The sequence below is a fragment of the Mobula birostris genome, chromosome 12, assembly GCF_030028105.1.
Source record: "Mobula birostris isolate sMobBir1 chromosome 12, sMobBir1.hap1, whole genome shotgun sequence".
NCBI lineage: Eukaryota > Metazoa > Chordata > Chondrichthyes > Myliobatiformes > Myliobatidae > Mobula > Mobula birostris.
In genome coordinates, this window is record NC_092381.1 from 104,547,192 (window position 1) to 104,570,206 (window position 23,015).

Consider the following 23,015-nt stretch of genomic DNA (forward strand, 5'->3'; position numbering starts at 1 on the left):
GGAACATGACATTCGCCCCATAATGTTGTGCTGAGCCAGCTAAAAAGTAAATTTAAAAACTGCAAAAACTAATCTATCCTACCGACTCAATATCCATATCTCTTCATCTTCCTCATACTCATGTGCCTATCCAAACTCCTCTTACAAGGCTCTAATGTATTTGCCTTTGCCACCATGCCAGGCAGTGTATTCCAGGCATCCACCATGCTCTGAGTGAAAAACTTACCCCTCACATCCCCCTTGAACCTACCCTCTCTCACCTTCAATGCATGCCCTCTGGTATTAGACACCTCAACCCTATACCTCTCAGAATCTTAGCCTCAGGGAAAACAGCCCAAGTTTATCCAGCCTCTCATGATGCACATTCCTTTAAACCAGGCAGCATCCTGGTCAACCTCTCCTGCACCCTCTCTAATGCCTCAACATCCTCCTATAGTGGGGCAACCAGAATTGTATGCAATACTCCAGATGTGGCCGAACCAGAGTTCTATACAGTTGGAACATAACCTCTTGACTTTTGAACTCAGTGCCTGGACTGATAAAAGCAAGCATTCTATAAAACTTCTTAACCACCCTATTGATCTGTGTAGCCTTCAACTTTTGTAAGCTTCAACATGAAGCTGCCTTCAGGGAGTCTGCAGCAGCTTGAAAAGATGACTTGCTGGAATGCTGACTGGGGAACTCAGCATGAACTAGAAATTCTAGAATTGCCTGGTGATGACCACATTCAGATATTGTCAAAGTCTACGTCCAGCTCCGTCACAGGGTCTTACACTCAGTGGCCACGTTATTCAGTGCACTTGTACCCCTGCTCGCTAATGCAGGTATCTAATCAGTCAATCGTGTCGCAGCAACCTAATGCATAAAAGTATAGAGATATGGTCACGAGGTTCAGTTGCTGTTCAGCTCAAACAGCAGAATGGGGAAGAAATATGATCCAAGTGACTTTGACCGTGGATTGATTGTTGGTGTCGTACGGGGTGGATTGAATACCTTAGAAACTGCTGATCTCCATGAGACCATCAGAAATAGAGCAGAATTAAGCCATTTGGCCTGTTGAGTTTGCTCCACCATTTCATCATGGCTCATCCACTTTTTTCCTCTCAGTCCCACTCTCCTGCCTTCTCCCTGTATCCTTTCATGCCCTGAGTAATCAAGAATCTAACAACATCTCCTGGGATTTCATGCTCAAGGGGCTCCCAACCTTTTCTATGCCACAGACCCCTACTATTAACTGAGGGGTCTGTGGACCCCAAGTTGGGAAGCTCCACTCTAGCGTTTACAGAGAATGGTGCGGAAAACATCCAGTGGGTGACAGTTTTGCGGGCGAAAACACCTTATTAGTGAGAGACGTCAGAGGAGAATGGTGAGACTAGTTCAAGCTGACAGGAAGGTGACAGTAACTCAAATAACCCCACGTGTTACAACAGTGGTCTGCAGAAAAGTATCTCTGACTGCACCATGTGTCGAACCTTGAAGAGGATGGGCTGCAGCAGCAGAAGACCATGAACATACACTCAGTCGCCACTTGATAGGGTACAGGAGGTAACTAATAAAATGGCCACTGAGCGTAACTAGAATCCCTTGGAAATTCTTCTCAGCACACCTCTCCCTCCTGACCATTCACACCAACATTATTCAGCAGCAGCTGATAATGAGCACCCATCTGCAGTGGTACTTGTCTACCTGACCCTCAGCTGCCAAGTAGAAAGCAGCTTTCCAGTGCTTTCCTGGGACTAAGGTTGGTTTGCCTGTACGGTTGGTACAGGGAAGAGAGAGGTTTACAGCTGGCTGCAATCTTGCCTGTGGCTGACACTGGCATTGGGAAAGGTTATATTAACACCGGAATGAACACGGAATTGTCTAAAATGCAAGCAATATTCATAAAATTGTGTGGCTACACATTAGACTAGCTGTGGAAAAGCAAAATCTGTGTTCATGTTCAATATAAAGCTTAATGAGAAGGGGAAAAGGAGCCTTTACACTTTCAACAACTAGATAATTACATGTTTCATGATAATCACTGGTATTTATAGTGATCTGTTTGGAATCATGCAGAACCTCATCATGATTGCATTCAGGCTCATTTTAATCAATATTTTCTTTTCTCTAACAATGATTAATATTGTCATTTCTTATTCAATGATATGCAAAAAAAACAAGTATTGTATTTTATGCAATACCATGTCAAACTTCTCAATCCACATTCTATCACATCTGGGCATCAGATATAACAAGATGCCCTACAACAACAATGTTTGGGATACCTGAGGAGGCTTGGCCAAAACACTTCCTGAAATCCGTGTTGCTCTGTGAAATATGTGGGATTCAATCTGATTCCATCACCTCCTCTGGCAGATATCAACCTCTCCCTGTAAGTACCCTCTAAGACTCTTCCCCTCACCTTGAGTCTCTGCTCTCTTGTTTGTGATACCTCTACCATGGACAATATTCTGATGATCAATGCTTCCTTTGCCTACATCACAATCTGTTCTGCCTCTTTCACTCCAGGGAAAACAAGTCCATCTCTCTGTAAAGTCCTCTGATCAAAGTAGCATCCTTGTGAATCTCCTCTGCACCCTTTCTGCCTCCTTCCTGTAGTGCAGCAACGGGTTGCATCTTAACAGACGGGGGATCAGCATTCTGGCAGGCAGGTTTGCATTGCTACACGAGTGTGTTTAAACTAAGTAGTGGAGGAAGGGGACGAACTGGAAATATAAGGATGGAGTTATAGGGAAACAGAGAATAAGAAAAGTTAAGAAAGACAACAGAATTAATGGGGCAGAAAGCTCAGGAAGGGATCAGAGAGTATGCCCAAGTGCAATAGGAATCGACGTGAAAGGTGAAGGGAGTAAAAGTATTACGTTAAATGGATTAAAAGTATTATATATGAATGCACAGAGTATAAGAAATAAAGTGGATGAGCTTGAGACTCAGTTGGAAATTGACAAGTATGATGTTGTGGGAATAACAGAGACATGGCTGCAAGAGGACCAGGGCTGGGAAATGAATATTCAGTGATATACATCCTATCGAAAGGACAGACTGGTTGGCAGAGGGGCTGGGGTGGCTCTGTTGGTGAGGAATGAAATTCAGTCACTTGCCAAGGGGGACATAGAATCAGGAGAAGTACAGTCAGTATGGATAAAACTGAGAAAATGTCAGGGCAAAAAGACCCTAATGGGAGTTATCTACAGGCCCCCAAACAGTAGCCTGGATATAGGGTGCAACTTAAATCAAGAATTAAAATTGACATGTCGCAAAGGTAATACTATGGTTGTTATGGGGGATTTCAACATGCAGGTAGACTGGGAAAATCAGGCTGGTACTGGACCCCAAGAAAGGGAGTTTGTGGAATGCCTCAGAGATGGATTCTTAGAGCAGCTTGTATTAGAGCCTACCAGGGAGAAGGCAATTCTGGATTTAGTGTTGTGTAATGAGCCAGATTTGATAATGGAACTCAAGATAAAGAAGCTATTAGGAGGTAGTGACAATAATAGGATAAGTTTTAATCTACAATTTGAGAGGGAGAAGGGAAAATCGGAAGTGTCAGTATTACAGTTGAACAAAAGGGACTATGGGCCCATAAGGGAGGAGCTGGCCAAAGTTGACTGGAAAGATACCCTAGCAGGGATGACAGTGGAACAACAATGGCAGGTATTTCTGGGAATAATATAGAAGGTGCAGGATCAGTTCATTCCAAAGAGGAAGAAAGATTCTAAGGGTAGTAAGGGGCAACTGTGGATGACAAGGGAAGTCAAGGACAGTATAAAAATAATAGAGAGGGAGCATAACATAGCAAGGATGAGCAGGAAGCCAGAGGATTGGGAGACTTTTAAGGAGCAACAGGAGATAACTAAAAGGCAATACGGGGGGAAAAGATAAGGTACGAAGGTAAGCTAGCCAAGAATATGAAAGAGGATAGTAAGAACTTCTTTAGGTATGTGAAGAGGAAAAAATTAGTTAAGACCAAAGTTGTGCTCTTGAAGACAGAAACAGGTGAAATTAGTATGGGGAACAAGGAAATGGCAGACAAGCTGAACAGATACTTTGGATCTGTCTTCACTAGGGAAGACACAAACAATCTCCCAGATGTGATAGTGGTAACGGAGGAACTGAAGGAAATTACATTAGGCAGAAAATGGTGTTGGGTAAACTGATGGGACTGAAGGCTGATAAGTCCCCAGGGCCTGATGGTCTGCATCCCAGGGTACTTAAGGAGGTGGCTCTAGAAATTGTGGATGCATTGGTAATCATTTTCCAATGTTCTATAGATTCAGGATCAGTTCCTGTGGATTGGAGGGTGGCTAATGTTACCCCACTTTTTAAGAAAGGAAGGAGAGAGAAGACAGGCAATTATAGACCTGTTAGTCTGACATCAGTGGTGAGGAAGATGCTGGAGTCAATTATAAAAGATGAAATAGTGGCATATTTGGATAGCAGTGGCAGGATAGGTCCAAGTCAGCATGGATTTACGAAGGGGAAAACATGCTTGACTAATCTTCTGGAATTTTTTGAGGATGTAACTATGAAAATGGACAAGGGAGAGCCAGTGGATGTAGTGTACCTGGACTTTTAGAAAGCCTTTGATAAAGTCCCACATAGGAGGTTAGTGGGCAAAATTAGAGCACATGGTTTTGGGGGTAGGGTACTGACATGGATAGAAAATTGGTTGGCAGACAGGAAGCAAAGAATAGGGATTAATGTGTCCTTTTCAGAATGGCAGGCAGTGACTAGTGGGGCATCGCAAGGCTCGGTGCTGGGACCACAGCTATTTACAATATACATTAATGATTTAGATGAAGGGATTAAAAGTAATATTAGCAAATTTGCAGATGACACAAAGCTGGGTGACAGTGTGAAATGTGAGAAGGATGTTATGAGAATGCAGGGTGAATTGGACAGGTTGGGTGAGTGGGCAGATGCATGGCAGATGCAGTTTAATGTGGATAAATGTGACTTTATCAACTTTGGTGGCAAGAACAGGAAGGCAAATTGCTATCTGAATGGTGTCAAGTTAGGAAAAGGGGAAGTACAACAAGATCAGGGTGTCCTTGTTCATCAGTCACTGAAAGTAAGCATACAGGTACAGCAGGCAATGAAGAAAGCTAATGGCACGTTGGCCTTCATAACAAGGTGAGTTGAGTATAGGAGCAAAGAGGACCTTCTGCAGTTGTACAAGGCCCTAGTGAGACCCAACCTGGAGTATTGTGTGCAGTTTTAGTCTCCAAATTTGAGGAAGGACATTCTTGCTATAGAGGGAGCGCAACGTATGTTCACTGGGTTAATTCCAGAGATGACGGGAATCAAATTAAACAGGCAAGGCGTGAGGAGGTTAGTTCACAACAGGGGGATGGGAACCAGTGCAGAGAGACAGGGGGGTGTAAAGTGAGGGTAGAAGCAAAAAGTACTAAGGAGAAGAGTAAAAGTGGCAGGCTGACAAATCCAGAGCAAGCATTAAAAAGGGCCACTTTTCAACATAATTGTATAAGGGCTAAGAGAGTTGTAAAAGATCGCCTGAAGGCTTTGTGTGTCAATGCAAGGAGCATTCGTAATAAGGTGGATGAATTGAAAGTGCAGATTGTTATTAATGATTATGATATAGTTGGGATCACAGAGACATGGCTCCAGGGTGACCAAGGATGGGAGCTCAACGTTCAGGGATATTCAATATTCAGGAGGGATAGACATGAAGGAAGAGGAGGTGGGGTGGCGTTGCTGGTTAAAGAAGAGATTAACGCAATAGAAAGGAAGGACATAAGCTGGGAAGATGTGGAATCGATATGGGTAGAGCTGCGTAACACTAAGGGGCAGAAGACGCTGGTGGGAGTTGTGTACAGGCCACCTAACAGTAGTAGTGAGGTCGGAGATGGTATTAAACAGGAAATTAGAAATGTGTGCAATAAAGGAACAGCAGTTATAATGGGTGACTTCAATCTACATGTAGATTGGGTGAACCAAATTGGTAAAGGTGCTGAGGAAGAGGATTTCTTGGAATGTATGCAGGATGGTTTTTTGAACCAACATGTCGAAGAACCAACTAGAGAGCAGGCTATTCTGGACTGGGTTTTGAGCAATGAGGAAGGGTTAATTAGCAATCTTGTCGTGAGAGGCCCCTTGGGTAAGAGTGACCATAATATGGTGGAATTCTTCATTAAGATGGAGAGTGACATAGTTAATTCAGAAACAAAGGTTCTGAACTTAAAGAGGGGTAACTTTGAAGGTATGAGACGTGAATTAGCTAAGATAGACTGGCAAATGACACTTAAAGGATTGACGGTGGATATGCAATGGCAAGCATTTAAAGGTTGCATGGATGAACTACAACAATTGTTCATCCCAGTTTGGCAAAAGAATAAATCAAGGAAGGTAGTGCACCCGTGGCTGACAAGAGAAATTAGGGATAGTATCAATTTCAAAGAAGAAGCATACAAATTAGCCAGAGAAAGTGGCTCACCTGAGGACTGGGAGAAATTCAGAGTTCAACAGAGGAGGACAAAGGGCTTAATTAGGAAGGGGAAAAAAGATTATGAGAGAAAACTGGCAGGGAACATAAAAACTGACTGTAAAAGCTCTTATAGATATGTAAAAAAGAAAAGACTGGTAAAGACAAATGTAGGTCCCCTGCAGACAGAAACAGGTGAATTGATTATGGGGAACAAGGACATGGCAGACCAATTGAATAATTACTTTGGTTCTGTCTTCACTAAGGAGGACATAAATAATCTTCCAGAAATAATAGGGGACAGAGGGTCCAGTGAGATGGAGGAACTGAGCGAAATACTTGTTAGTAGGGAAGTGGTGTTAGGTAAATTGAAGGGATTGAAAGCAGATAAATCCCCAGGGCCAGGTGGTCTGCATCCTAGAGTGCTTAAGGAAGTAGCCCAAGAAATAATGGATGCATTAGTGATAATTTTTCAAAACTCGTTAGATTCTGGACTAGTTCCTGAGGATTGGAGGGTGGCTAATGTAACCCCACTTTTTAAAAAAGGAGGGAGAGAGAAACTGGGGAATTATAGACCGGTTAGCCTAATGTCGATGGTGGGGAAACTGCTGGAGTCAGTTATCAAAGATGTGATAACAGCACATTTGGAAAGCGGTGAAATCATCGAACAAAGTCAGCATGGATTTGTGAAAGGAAAATCATGTCCGACGAATCTCATAGAATTTTTTGAGAATGTAACTATTAGAGTGGATAGGGGAGAACCAGAGGATGTGGTATATTTGGATTTTCAAAAGGCTTTTGACAAGGTCCCACACAGGAGATTAGTGTGTAAACTTAAAGCACACAGTATTGGGGATAAGTTATTGATGTGGATAGAGAATTGGTTAGCAGACAGGAAGCAAAGAGTGGGAATAAACGGGACCTTTTCAGAATGGCAGGCGGTGACTAGTGGGGTACCGCAAGGCTCAGTGCTGGGACCCCAGTTGTTTACAATATATATTAATGACTTGGATGAGGGAATTAAATGCAGCATCTCCAAGTTTGCGGATGACACGAAGCTGGGTGGCCGTGTTAGCTGTGAGGAGGATGCTAAGAGGATGCAGGGTGACTTGGATAGATTGGGTGAGTGGGCAAATTCATGGTAGATGCAATTTAATGTGGATAAATGTGAAGTTATCCACTTTGGTGGCAAAAATAGGAAAACAGATTATTATCTGAATGGTGGCCGATTAGGAAAAGGGGAGGTGCAATGAGACCTGGGTGTCATTATACACCAGTCATTGAAAGTGGGCATGCAGGTACAGCAGGCGGTGAAAAAGGCGAATGGTATGCTGGCATTTATAGCGAGAGGATTCGAGTACAGGAGCAGGGAGGTACTACTGCAGTTGTACAAGGCCTTGGTGAGACCACACCTGGAGTATTGTGTGCAGTTTTGGTCTCCTAATCTGAGGAAAGACATCCTTGCCATAGAGGGAGTACAAAGAAGGTTCACCAGATTGATTCCTGGGATGGCAGGACTTTCATATGAAGAAAGACTGGATGAACTGGGCTTGTACTCATTGGAATTTAGAAGATTGAGGGGGTATCTGATTGAAACGTATAAAATCCTAAAGGGATTGGACAGGCTAGATGCAGAAAGATTGTTCCCGATGTTGGGGAAGTCCAGAACGAGGGGTCACAGTTTGAGGATAAAAGGGAAGCCTTTTAGGACCGAGATTAGGAAAAACTTCTTCACACAGAGAGTGGTGAATCTGTGGAATTCTCTGCCACAGGAAACAGTTGAGGCCAGTCCATTGGCTATATTTAAGAGGGAGTTAGATATGGCCCTTGTGGCTACGGGGATCAGGGGGTATGGAGGGAAGGCTGGGGCGGGGTTCTGAGTTGGATGATCAGCCATGATCATAATAAATGGCGGTGCAGGCTCGAAGGGCCGAATGGCCTACTCCTGCACCTATTTTCTATGTTTCTATGAATGTCATATGTTGAAAGATTGGAGTGACTGGGCTTGTATACACTGGAATTTAGAAGGATAAGAGGGATCCGATTGAAACATATAAGATTATTCAGGGATTGGACATGCTAGAGGCAGGAAACATGTTCTGGATGTTGGGGGAGTCCAGAACCAGAGGCCACAGTTTAAGAATAAGGGGTAGACCATTTATAACGGAGTTGAGAAAAAACTTTTTCACACAGAGAATTGTGGATCTGTGGAATGCTCTGCCTTAGAAGGCAGTGGAGGCCAATTCTCTGGATTCTTTGAAGAAAGAGTTAGATAGAGCTCTTAAAGATAGTGGAGTGAAGGGATATGGGGAGAAGGCAGGAACAGGGTACTGATTGTGGATGATCAGCCATGATCACAGTGAATGGTGGTGCTGGCTCGAAAGGCCGAATGGCCTACTCCTGCACCTATTGTCTATTGACCCTCACCAATTTTGATAGATGCACCATAGAAAGCAACCTATTCTATCCAGATTGGGATGGCAACTACACTGCTCAAGAAATTTCAGAGTGTTTGTGGAACACCTCAGCACATTACAAAAGTTAACCCCTCTATGGACTCTGTCTACACTTTTCACTGCTTCAGGAAATCAGCCAGCATAATCAAAGACCCCCTCCCACCCTCACATTCTCTTTTCTCAACCCTCCATCAGGCAGAAGATACACAAGCCTGAAAGCACGTAGCACCAGGCTCAAGGGCAGCTTCTCTCCCACTTTGGTAAAACTGTTAAATGGACCTCTTGTATGGCAATTAAACTTTTGACTTTATAATATAGCACATCGTAGCCCACAGTAGCACTGGAGGCGGTGGGGGTGGCACAGCGCTCTATGGTAGAGCAGACCTGAGTTCAATTCCCGCCACTGCCTGTAAGGAGTTTGTACGTTCTCCCCGTGACCGCATGGGTTCCCTCCTGGTGCTCCAGTTTCCTCCCACAGGCCAAAGACGTACTGGTTGGTAGCTTAATTGATCATAGTGCGTTGTTGTGTGATTAGGGTCAGGTTAAATTGGGGGATTGCTGGGCCCTGAGGCTTGAGGAAACAGGCGAATTAGTCTTTTTAAATTGTCTGCTGATTAGGCTAGGATTAAATTGGGTGGGGGGGGGATAGCTGGGTGGCACAGAATGGCCTATTCTGCTCTGTACCTTAATAAATAAAAATAAATAAATGCACTTTTTCTACACCTCCTCTAAAACTATACCAATATATTTTGTTTTGTCGTTTCTCTTGTCAAGTCAAGTTCATTGTCATTTAACTATATACATGTACACTGCCAAACAAAGCAATGTCTCTTTAGATCAGGGTGTAGTACACATAACAGATATATTACACACACTAACTTTGGAAAGTAAGAAATCTACAAATAAATTACACGTAGATAAATATAGTAATGTGTGTAAATTAAATATTGCAAGGTACATTACAAGTTATCTGGTGGCACTTCGAATGAGTACAACATCAATGCACTGATATCACGTAATTTCCTCACATCTCACCTCTCATCTGTAGTCCATATCCTTCCCCTCACCTTCTTATTCAGGCATCTTCACCCTTCCTTTCCAATTCTGATGAAGGGTCTCAGCCTGAAAAGTCAACTGTTTATTCCTCTCCATAGATGCTGCCTGACCTGCTGAGTTCCTCCTGCATTTTTGTATGCTATTGTCGATGAAGTGATTTTTATGGATGGTATGCAAAACTGTGCCAAGTGGAATCATCGTCATCATCATCATCATCATCATCATCAGGTGCCATGCCCAGTTTGAGCTTTGACTGCCATGGCCCACACACTCCTGTTTCAGGTCAAGTGGATCAATTAATTGGTATTCATTTCCAGTTCTCTGGCTGCTGTCTCCACCATCATTTGTCTTAGTCATAGTCATAGTCATACTTTATTGATCCCGGAGGAAATTGGTTTTTGTTACAGTTGCACCATAAATAATAAATAGTAATAAAACCATAAATAGTTAAACAGTAATATGTAAATTATGCCAGGAAATAAGTCCAGGACCAGCCTTTTGGCTCCGGGTGTCTGAACCTCCAAGGGAGGAGTTGTAAAGTTTGATGGCCACAGGCAGGAATGACTTCCTATGACGCTCTGTGTTGCATCTCGGTGGAATGAGTCTCTGGCTGAATGTACTCCTGTGTCCACCCAGTACATTATGTAGTGGACGGGAGACATTGACCAAGATGGCATGCAACTTGGACAGCATCCTCTTTTCAGACACCACCATCAGAGAGTCCACTTCCATCCCCACAACATCACTGGCCTTACGAATGATCTTTGCCTTCCTCTTGCTTTCTTCCCTTCAACTTCTTCCATAATTATCATCCATTCTAACTCCTATTTCCTAATCACATGTCCAATGAAGTTACGTTGCCTTTTCATGATCTCATACATTATTTCTCTTTTTGTATAAACCAGTTTCCATTTTCCAATGGAGACTGGATGACATTTTGACCCATTTGAATGAGCAACACCTTTAAATTCCAGCCAGGAGATTGGGGCTTCCATCACTTGTGAACAGGGTCCAGGGTTCAGGGTTCTCTCAGGTGGGGTCACATAGAACGTAGAATGTAGAAGACTACAGCACAGGAACAGGCCATTCAGCCCACAATGGGCCAGGCAGGATCTATGGAAAAGAATACAGTTGACATTTTGTGCCGACACCCTTCTTCAGGACTGGAGACAAAAAGATGAGGAGTTTGAGTTAGTAGGTGGGGGGAGGGGAGGAAGAAACTCAAGCTGATAGGTGAAACCAGTGGGGAGGGGTGAAGTAAAGAGCTGGGAAGTCGATTGGTGAAAGAAATACAGGGTTGGAGAAGGAGGTATCCGATAGGAGAGGGCAGAAGGCTATAGAAGAAAGAAAAGGGGGAGGAGCACCAGAGTGAGGTGATGCACAGGGAAGGAGATAAGGTGAGAGAGGGAAAAGTGGATGGGGAATGGAGAAGGAGTGGGCATGACCGGAAGTTCAAGAAATCAATGTTCATGCCATCATGTTGGAGGCTACCCAGACAGAATATAAGGTGTTGCTCCTCCAGCCTGAGTGTGGCCTCATCGCAGCGGTAGAGGAGGCCATGGACTGACGTGTCAGAATAGGAATGGGAAGTGGAATTGAAATGGGGAGCCACTGGGAAATGCCGCTTTTTCTGGTGGATGGAGTTTTGGTGCTTGGCGAGGCGATCTTCCAATCTACGTCGGGTGTCACTGATATACAGAAAGTCACACCAGAAGCACTGGATACAGTAGATGACTCCAACAGACTCACAGGTGAAGTTTTGTCTCACCTGGAAGGACTGTTTGGGGCTCTGAATGGTAGTGAAGGAGGAGGTGTAGGGGCAGGTGTAGCACTTGTTTTTAATGTGTTGCTTGGATTTCCAGCATCTGCAGATGCTCTCTTGTTTGTGATTCAACCCACAATGCCATGCCAACCCAACTAAAAAGCAAATCAATAACGCCCAAACATTAATCCTTCCTATCTACGCCATGTCCATATCCCTCCATCTTCCATACATCCATGTGCCTATCCAGCTGCCTCCACCACCATACCAGGCAGTGCATTCCAGGCATCTACCACCCTCTGAGTAAAAAAACTTACCCCGCACATCCGCCTTGAACATACCCCTTCTCATCTTCAATGCATGCCATTAGATATTTCAACCCTAGGAAACAGATACTCTCTGTCCACTCTGTCTGTGTCTTTCATAGTCTTGTAGAGCTCTGTCAGATCTCCCTTCGGCCTCCAGTACTTCAGAGAAAACAGCCCAAGTTTATCCAGGCTCTCGTGATAGCACATGCTGTGACTGAGATGGCTAACAGAGATCTGTTGGAATGATTTGGAGAAGGTTCTCTTTCTATTTTCATCATTGTTGCTTTTGACAGATCATATCGACAGCCTTTCTCTCTGAGACCTACTGCTGAGGAAGTGCATATTATCAGCCTTTGTCTGCCAGTTGAATTCACATCACAGGGTTGAATTTAAATGCACCCGTATACTGACTTCATTGTTCCGTTGCATTTAAAGTGCACCCGTAGCCAATTTCTTCCCTGTACACACAGTGTTGAATGGAACATACCAACTGGATGAGGGATCAGGGATCAGAACGAGGTTTAATACCACTGGCATATGTTGTGAAATTTGTTGTTTTGTGGCAGCCGTACAATGTGATACATCACAATAGACAGAAAAAAATGTTAATTAGAGTAAACATATATAGTTAAATAAGTAGTGCAAAAATAGAAATAAAGACGTCGTGGTTAGTGTTCATGGGTTCATTGTCCATTCAGAAATCAGAGATCAGAGGGGAAGAAGCTGTTCCTGAATTGTTGAGTGTGTGTCTTTCGGCTTCTCTGCCTCCTCCCTGATGGAAGCAATGAGAACAAAGCATGACCTGGGTGATGGGGATCCTTAACGATTGACACTGCCTTTCTGAGGCATCGCTTCTTGAAGACATCCTGGATACTATGGAGGATAGTGCCCATGATGAGCTCGACTCAGTTTATAACTCTCTGCAGCTTATCTTGAGTCTGCGCCGAGGTTCCTCCCCGCATACCAGTGATGCAGCCAGTTAGATTGCTTTCCGTGGTACACCTGCAGACATTTGCAAAAAAAAAGCAAGGTAGTTCTCATTCGTTCAATGTTTCTTCAGAAATCTAATGGCAAAGGAGAAGCTGTTCATGAATCATTGTGTGTCTTCAGGCTTCTGTACCTCCTCCTTCATAGTAGCAATGAGAAGAGGATATGTCCTGGGCAATGGGGGTCCTTTAACGATGAATGCCATCTTTTTGATGTGTCGCCTTTTGAAGGTGTCCTCAACGTTGGACAGGCTAGTGCCCGTGATGGAACTGGCTGAGGTTCTGATGATGCAGCCAGTTAGAATGCTCTCCATGGTAAATATGTAGAAATTTGCAAGTGTCTCCTTAATCTAATGAAATATAACCATTGTTGTGTCTTCTATGTAATTTCATCAATATATTGGGCCCAATGTAGATTCTCAGAGATGTTGACACTCAAGAATTTAAAAGTGCTCACCCTTTCCACTGCTGATCCCTTGAGTAGGACTCGAGGTGTGTTTTCCCTCAATCTTTATCAGATTCTAAGGGACCCATAGCACCCGAGCAATGGCTCTTTGGGAAATGGTTTGCATGCCCCAGCAACATGTTCACAGGAGCTGTGACTTGGCTGCCAGGATCCTGAGCTCTTGAATCCCTTCCCCACCTCACCATCCTCTCCCCCTCCAAACGCTCCTTCCTTATAACCCACCTCCAGTGTCTGGAATCTGAGCAGAAACCTCCTGCTGTTGTTGTTGTTGTTGTTGCTATTGTCACTTGTGGGTGGGGGACATCACATGTTGTTTATCTAATGCATGGAATTGTCTTGCAGAATGATTCCATCTTCGAGCAAGACCTTCCTGGTGAAAGACCTGGTTGCCGGGCGAGACTATGACCTGTGCGTGCTGGCTGTCTATGACGACAGGCAGACATCCCTGACAGCTACCCGAGCAGTGGGCTGCGTGCAGTTCACCACCGAGAAGGAATATACCCAGTGCCACTCCACACACACCCAGTTTCTTGGCGGCACCATGATCATTATCATCGGCGGTATCATCGTGGCTGCTGTCCTTGTCTTCATCATCATCCTCATGATACGGTACAAAGTGTACAACAACACGGCAGAACACAAGGCCAAGGTCAGTAACGTCTACTCACAGACCAATGGAAGTCAGAATGGAGCCATGCCAGCATCCACTTCAAAGTTGACCGAAAGTCTGGAGGAACATGTCCAGGAAACGTTGACAGATCCCACCAAAGAAACTTTGGCTGTAGCTTTAACTTCGGGCTATGAGAACGTTTCCGTCACTCAAGGCCCATCTTTTCCCACAGGAGACACAAGCCCTCACAAAGGAAGGAGAACTTGGTCGTGCACAGACCTGCAGAAGGAAGGCCCCCTCTCCCTGAAGGAGGTTCCAGGTGAAGGTCAAGGTAGCACCACTTTGAAACAGCTGCAGTGCAAAGATCACAAGTAACAGATGGAATCTAGCACACTTGCCCATTGCTGGAACTGGTGGATGTCCCCTGGTGGCCTTCATATTCAGTCTGGGCTCTCCAAGTGCAGCTCCCAAGAACAGATTGGGGAGTGGGCTGGAAGTTGAGATCCACAAGAAATTCCTGTTTTTCTCTTCCATTTTTGTACATAATATATTTTTGATACCTTGAAGCATGGCATTTGAAGAGTGTCTGATGTGTTCTAGATAAGCGTGTGTCTGTGGGTGTCTGTATCTACAAGATATGTACAGAAATAATAGGGTGGAAGACGTGTGAGCAACATCGTTTGTCTTGATCAACTGCAAAGGCTGTAATTCTGAACTACAGCCAATAATTGCCGGAACATTCTGCTGCATCTCCTCCTAATCACCATGGATCCTGAATGAATTTCAATTCTTTCATTATGCTTCCTATTGTCTCATTTTAATATCACCATGGCCATTTCACTAACCTCCTGTTTCTCATTTGGAGTCAGTACAGATGCAATTTGCTGCATCGATTTTGTATGGCTTTGGGTAAATTTGATTTTTCTCTTTGCAATTGTGAGTGTTTCAGAGTGTGTCTGTGAACTGCTGAGTGTGTGTAACTATCCAACTGTGTCTGTCTATGAGCCTTGGTGTCTCCCCCTCTGTGATCTGATGTGGTCACATCTGTGTGAAAGGGAGAGACTGTGTGTGTGTGTGTGTGTGTGTATATGTGTGAGAGTGTGAGTGTACATGTATGCGTGTGTGTGACAGGTGTGTGTATGTGTGAGTGTGTATAGATGTGCGAAGGTATGGGTGTGTATGTGTGTGAGAGTGTGTGTGTGCATGTATGCATATGTGTGATAGGTGTGTGGGTGTGTGACTGTCAGCATGAGTGTATGCAAGTATGTGTGTGTGAGTGTGTCTGTATGTATGAGTGTGAGTGGGTGCATGCATGTGTGTTTGTGAGAGTGTGTGTGCTTATCTGCATGAGTGTGAGTGAGTGTGAGTGTGTGTGTGAGAGAGAGAGTGAGAGAGTGTGTGCAATTTGATGCCAGTGTGCTTTCCCCATACATCCTCCTTTGTCACGTTACACTCTGTGTGCCTTCTGTGTACCTGTCACCAGACCTACACCAACCTGACTCCCTGGCAATTCCACCCCTCCTGTCGTCTCCAGCCCCGGCACCGCCTCCTTTCTTGTCGTCTGCAGCCCAGCACCACCCACCCCAACCCGTCCCATTGTCTCCATCCCTGCTAAAACAGTCAGCATTTGGCACTTTGTTCTGATTGGTTTCTGCTGCTGTAAGGGTGTCAGAGACCCTCTACTGAGGGCAAACTCTGTCAATGCAAGGGGTCTCTGTGTTCCCCATCTGATCAAGGTCTTTGATGTCCAGTTTAATTCAAGCACCAACAACAATTCAAAATCGCCATGTTTGTTGAACTTAAACTGAAAAGGGTTGCTTTGAGTAAAACACAGATGCCTGATGCTGTGGAAATGGAACCCAATGGACTACGGTAAAGCTGACAGCCAAGTTAGGTGGTCTGGGTGAGGAACTGCATTCTGGGTAATAAATGCCAGATTTGCCACTGACACCCACATCCTGAAAGATCAATGAATCAAATAAATCCAGGCCAGCAAGGAATTTGAGACCAGAGGCTCCAAACGTGTAGTTGCTGGACCGTGTGTATAAGATGCCAGCTCATACAATATATAAGTTAATGAATCACCCAATGTTCTTACACTGAGTTATAAAGCAAAAATTTTATTACAGAAATAATTTATCATGGTAATAAACTATAAACTTTTATAATGAAAACAAAATTGGCCTGCAAACTTAAATCTTGCCATGTCCTTTTCTGCTGTTTCCCAAAACTTCCTTCTAACTTTCCATTGCTGTCCATCCTTCACTCCAGTATTCTTTTAGGATCCCACCATTGGGCCATACTGCTCCAAAGTCTTTCTGTGTGGTCATTGTGAGGTGTTGGTTAGTGTTTCCCCCAGTTGTTTGGCTGACAGGGTGGGGTGTTGGGGATTCCCCCAGATGTATGGCTCATGAGATGGGGTTTTAGGGTTTCCCCAGCTGTTCAACCGATGGGTGAGGTCCTGGGGTTTCCGCCAGCTGTTCAGCTGACAGGATGAGATGTTGGAGTTACCCCTGGCTGATTAGCTGATGGGATGGGGTGTTAGGGTTTTATCCAGCTATTCGAAGAGAAGATGGATGTTCCAGTTTTCCTGACTGGTCAGAGAAGGGTGTGTTAACATTTTCCCAGATCTTTGTCTGGATGGCGGGGTGCAAGTTTTGTCTAGCTGTTCAGAAATGGGGTGTAGGTTTTGACCCACCTGTTTATCTGACAGGGTGGGTGGTTGTCAGAGAAGGAGAGTTAGGATTACCCCCAGCTGTTCAGAGAGAGGGTGTTATATTTTACCCCAGCTGTTCAGAGAAGGGTGTTATATTTTACCCCAGCTGTTCAGAGAGGGGGCGTTATATTTTACCTCAGCTGTTCAGAGAGGAGGTGTTATATTTTACCCCCAGCTGTTGAGAGAGGGGGTGTTATATTTTACCCCAGCTGTTCAGAGAGGGGATGTTATATTTTACCCCCAGCTGTTCAGAGAGGGGATGTTATATGTTACCCCAGCTGTTCAGAGAGGGGATCTTACCCCAGCTGTTCAGAGACGTGGTGTCATACTTATCCCCAGCTGTTCGGAGTGGTGTGTTAGGTTTTGCCCCAACTGTTCAGAAGGGGATGTTATACTTTTCCCCAGCTGTTGGTAGGGGTGTGTTATGTTTTGCCCAGCTATTCAGAGGGGGGTGTTATACTTTTCCCCAGCTGTTTGGAGGGGTGTGTTAGGTTTTTCCCCAGCTGTTCAGAGGGGGTGTTATACTTTTCCCCAGCTGTTGGGACGGCTGTATTAGGTTTTTCCCAGCAGTTTGGAGGGTGGTGATATATATTTTGCCCAGCTGATGTGTTTCCTTAAATTGCACTGTTCCATTATCTGGCCCATTTCATTTTAGAACAGGTTAAATGTTTGTAATTCTTTTGGGAGATTTAAACTCAAAGAAAACTACATTTCAGTGTCTGAAATAAATCACAGGCTTTACGAAGCTCTCGAGATAGTGAGCCCTGTGAATCAGTCATGACTGTCAGAGCCCATGGCATCAGACTGAAATGATGTACTTCATAGATAACAGGGCTAGCGATAGGCTTCTCCACTCTACGCACATTCACCATAGGCCTACTTCACACAGCATACTTCCACCTGCGGCCAAATAACTCTTCAGCTGTTCAGAAGGTCATTCAGCCCGTCACACTGATACTTGCTCTATGTAATTCCCCTGCTCTCTCCCCACACTCCCATACATGCCTCCCCTTCCAAAGTATAGCCACTTTGCTATGTTAAATCAGTTTCCACTTCCCACCCTAGCAATGGGTCCTGGGACTTGCTGTGTGAAAACAATCTCCTTGCCTTCACTCTGGGTCCTCTGGGCCATATGCTGCCCAACCCTCCTGTCCCTGGAATCAGTCTCTTCTCCTGGCTTTGGATATTTCTAATTTCTCCCCTTTCTCCTCAGTGAGTGTGTCTGACTCTGCAGAAGTGGGGTACCTCAGGCTTTGGTCTTTTTAAATATGCTTCTTCGCACTTACCTCATCCTGTCGCGTGGGGTCCCATGCTGAACGCACTCCACATTTCTGGTCCAACTGGCCAGTTACATAGCCTCACGTTTACAGACCCTGGTATGCAGAAGAATTCCTGGATCACAATATCAGTGTGCACTACAGGGAAGAATTTCAGAATCAGAATCAGGTTCACTATCTCCGACATATGTCGAAACTTGTTTATTCTGAACCGTGTTCAATCTGAGCAGGGGCTCCCAACCTGGTTAATGGTCAGAGTCCATGGCATAAAACAAGTTGGGAGCCCCTGATTTAGAGGTTCCTGGTGTGTCTAATCAGTTTTGGGTTCTATGTATGTGACACCGAGATAAATCAGACGTTTACACTGAAATCAAAAGATAGTGGAGAATGCTTCACTTTTATCAAATCAAGCTGCCTGCAGATGGGCCGCAGTTTAGGAATCCTTGGAAAAGCAGAGGGGCTGTGGAGTTCAGTGTATGGAAACGCATAAAGGCCCATTCCTATAACAACCCTACAGGTCCCCTGGCTGCTGCTACACCGTAACCCCACTCACGAGACCCTGACCCTGACACTGGCCCCAGCCCAGACCCTGACCCTAACCCTGACACAGATCCTTACCCGAACCCTGCACTGACGCAAGCCCAGACCCTGACCCTCATTCTGTGTCAAACCTTGACTTTGCCACTGACCCCAACTCTGACCATTATTTCTCCTGCAGCCTGAAGAAATTCATAGATTCACAGAGCACTACAGCACAGAAGTAGGCCCTTCAGCCCATCTTGTCCATACTGAACCTCTATTCTGTCCAGTCCAGGGTTTCCTGACCCGGGGTCCACGGACTCTTCCATTAATGGTAGAAAAGTTTGGGAACCCCTAGCCTAGTCCTATCACCCTGCACCTGGACTATAGCCCTCCATACTCCTCCATCCATGTAAAACATAGAACATAGTACAGCACAGGAACAGGCACCTCGGCCTGATTAAATTAGTAATCAAATGGCCAACTAAACTAATCCCTTCTGCCTACACAATGTCCCTATCCTTCCATTTTCCTCACATTCACGTGCCTATCTAAATGTCTGTTAAAAGTCTCTAATGTTTCTGCCTCTACCACCACCCCAGGCATCATATTCCAGGCATCCACCACTCTTGGTGTAAAAAAGTTGTCCCTCAATTCTCCTTTGAAATTATTTCTTCTTGCTTTAAATATGAGCCCTCGGGAATTAGACGTTTCAACTCTGGGAAAAGGATACTATCTCTCTACTCTAAGCCTCACATAATCTTATAAACCTCCATCAGATCTCCTCTTGGCCCCTACCGCTCCAGGAAAAGTAACCCAAGTTTGTCCAAGCTCATTATAGCACACACCCTCTAATTCAGGCAACGTCCTGGTAAAACTCTTCTGCATCCTCTCCAAAGACTCAAAATCCTTCCTATGGTGGGGTGACCAGAACTGTATGCAAAAAAACAACTGTGTCCCAAGCAGAGTTTTATACAGCTGCAACATTACCTCTTGAATTTTGAATTCAGTGACTCAATTAATAAAGAGAAGCATGCCATATGGCTTCTTAACCACCCTATTAACCTGTGTAGCCTCGTTTGAGGAGCTATGAAATTGGACCCCAAGATGTCTCTGCTCATCAACACTGTTAAGGGTCTTGCCCTTACCCGTGTACTGTCTCTTCATAATTGACCAATCAAGGTGCAACACTTCAAGTCTGACTGGGTTCAACTCTATCTGCCATCTCTCTGCCCATATCTGCAACTGATCCATATCCTGCTGTATTCTTTGCAAATCTTCTAAGCTATCCACAACACCACCAGTCTTTGTATCATTTGCAAACTTACTAACCCACCCATCTACATTTTCATCCAGGTCATCTATATACACCATAAATAGCAGATCCCTGCAGAGCACCATTAATCACAGACCTCCAGCTCAAATAAGTCCCTTTGATCACTACCTTCTGTCTTCTATAGGAAAGCCAGTTCTAAATCGAAACAGCCCAAAAACAGGCCATTCAACCAATCTAGTCTGTGCCGAACCACTTAATTTGCCTATTTAGCATCTTTTAACATCTTCTGAGTGTCCGGCCCACTTCCTCCCTCCCACTGCCAGCAGCAAATAGGGGACTTTTATTAAATTATTAGGTACAGAGAAAAGACCAGCATCTGCTACCTGTGATTGGAACCCAGAACATTCTTGAGTCACATCTGAAGCCCTCTCAATGTCAATCACACTACAGCTCTGGAGTTACATCGAGCCCAAACAGGTGAGGATGAGAGATGGGTTAATGCCGTGCACACTGTCTATCACATCCCTAGCATATCGGTGGTAAATCTCCTCCTCCCCTTCCTGAAGTATATCAGTGAACCAGTGAAATAGATGGTGTTTGACAGTAACCTTAGTGGTCAGGATATCAACTGGATTTAAGCTTCACAGTTCCCAGGCTGGGATCTGAACCTGAATCTTTGGCCTCTGGGTTACAAGTATGGCAATTTTCCCAATATACATCTGCCTCTCACTTTGTCCTCAATGGCCTGTTCCAGCACACATGGCTCATTGGGACTTCCCCTTGATATGGTTGCATAGTTCAAAATTAGAAGGCAGAGGATTGCTGGGAAAGGTTTTAAATGGAGTTGAGGGGCAAATTATTCATGCAGAGGGTGCTGGGTATATGGCACGTATTGCCAGAGGAGGTATTAGATTCAAACATTCAAAGCATATTTATTATCAAAGTATGTAGGCATTATACAACCCTGAGATTCATCTTCCCCATGGATAGCCACCAAACAAAGAAACACCATGGAACCCGTTCAAAGCAGAACAGCAACCACCCACCCCATGCACAAAAGAAACACATTGCACAAACAGGAACAAAAAAAAAGTGAAGAACACAGAATTTAAAATACAAAGTCGAAAAGAGTCCTGGGTATTCAGTTCTGCTCAGTGTTCGTTATCTGCAGGCTGCCCTGATTCAAAGTCGCCCAAAATAGCAAAAAAAAAAGGAGAGACTAAAAACCAGCAACACACCGTAATGTGAACTACAGAGTCCAATTCACAAACCACAGAGCCAGGACTTCGGCACTCAGACGACGGCTTCTGCCACAATGGCTGCAGCACTTGCCCCTGCCTTCCTTTAGTTTGCTCTTGCTGATCAATCCCAAACACCAATTAATCATTAGTCAAAGCTCTCTTTCACTGTAGCAACCCTCTGCTGGCTTTTCTACTTGAGCAGTGGACCTGAGTGAATTCCCCTCCTCTCAAAACTTCCGATGTCCGGTTTGGTTGCTGATCAAAGCTCTTTTTTGCTATTGCATTGAGGAAGGGAAAGAGAGAGAGAGAGAAGAAAGAGCATTCAAATGCCTTTAGGAAAAGCAGCAAGAGGGAGAAAGAGACAGTTACACTCAAACACCTTCCCCTGGCAGCAGCGAGCGAGAGGCTCGTAGACGATGTTGAACATCTGCTCGCCTTCTCACTCCTCAATGATCTCAATCTTCCCTGACACTTCAGTCGGTGATATCGGTGAGAAATGGAGTTGATTATGGGCTCAAGCCCCGCCTCCAGACTGCATGCTTCACCCAAAGCCTCGTGGAACGTTCTCAGAGACAGCCAAGTGGCAGATTGCTCAACCGGCCTGAAAACTCACCGCCAGAATCCAACAGTAACAGATCCACTTTTGAAAGATAGAAAACAAAAGGTTGAGCATGGTGTGGCTAGTATCCAATGCAAGAACTATCGTAGTGGCTGATAGTACTGAAGACGGAGTAGCTGGTTTAAAAAAAGAGGCAATCTGTAGTGAGGGCAACAGAAGGAATTGCAGCGTAAAAGGCGGACAACATCGAAAAGGGTGAATACAGGACTGATAGTGCTATACGGCATAAGGTAGACGAACTTGTGGCACAGTTGCAGATTGGCATGTATGTTTTATTCATCACTGAATGATGGCTGAAAGAAAATTATAGGTGGGAGATTAATGTCCAAGGATACACATTGTGTCGAAAGCTCAGGCAGGAAGGCAGAGTAGGCAGCACTGCTCTGTTGGCAAAAAATGAAATCAGATCATTAGAAACGTGTGACATAGGGTCAGAAGGTGTTGAATCATTCTGGATAGAGTTAAACATAGAATATAGAACATAGAACATAGAATAGTACAGCACAGTACAGGCCCTTTGGCCCACAATGTTGTGCCGACCCTCAAACCCTGCCTCCCATATAACCCCCCATCTTAAATTCCTCCATATAACTGTCTAGTAGTCTCTTAAACTTCACTAGTGTATCTGCCTCCACCACTGACTCAGGCAGTGCATTCCACACACCAACCACTCTCTGAGTAAAAAACCTTCCTCTAATATCCCCCTTGAACTTCCCACCCTTACCTTAAAGCCATGTCCTCTTGTATTGAGCAGTGGTGCCCTGGGGAAGAGGCACTGGCTATCCATTCTATCTATTCCTCTTATTATCTTGTATATCTCTATCATGTCTCCTCTCATCCTCCTTCTCTCCAAAGAGTAAAGCCCTAGCTCCCTTAATCTCTGATCATAATGCATACTCTCTAAACCAGGCAGCATCCTGGTAAATCTCCTCTGTACCCTTTCCAATGCTTCCACATCCTTCTTATAGTGAGGTGACCAGAACTGGACACAATACTCCAAGTGTGGCCTAACCAGAGTTTTATAGAGCTGCATCATTACCTCGCGACTCTTAAACTCTATCCCTTGACCTTATGAAAGCTAACACCCCATAAGCTTTCTTAACTGCCCTATCCACCTGTGAGGCAACTTTCAGGGATCTGTGGACATGTACCCCGAGATCCCTCTGCTCCTCCACACTACCAAGTATCCTGCCATTTATTTGTACTCTGCCTTGGAGTTTGTCCTTCCAAAGTGTACCACCTCACACTTCCCCGGGTTGAACTCCATCTGCCACTTCT

The 23,015-nt window shown here is 44.7% G+C and overlaps 1 protein-coding gene and 1 long non-coding RNA gene across 2 annotated transcripts in view; one reads left to right on the plus strand and one right to left on the minus strand.

The window, feature by feature from the left end:
• The window catches only part of LOC140206402 (leucine-rich repeat and fibronectin type III domain-containing protein 1-like protein), a 119,431-nt gene extending 104,967 nt beyond the window's left edge, over positions 1-14,464 (plus strand). Inside the window, exon 2 of the mRNA XM_072274768.1 lies at positions 13,822-14,464. Coding sequence (XP_072130869.1) covers positions 13,822-14,464 — 643 coding nt within the window. The remainder of the gene's footprint in view (positions 1-13,821) is intronic.
• LOC140206403 (uncharacterized) overlaps positions 1-21,186 on the minus strand; it is a 111,324-nt gene extending 90,138 nt beyond the window's left edge. The window contains exons 1-2 of the long non-coding RNA XR_011888136.1: positions 21,116-21,186; positions 18,092-18,220 (exon numbers count right to left, since the gene is read on the minus strand). This is a non-coding gene — a long non-coding RNA (uncharacterized lncRNA). The remainder of the gene's footprint in view (positions 1-18,091; positions 18,221-21,115) is intronic.
• Between the last annotated feature and the right edge of the window lie 1,829 nt (positions 21,187-23,015).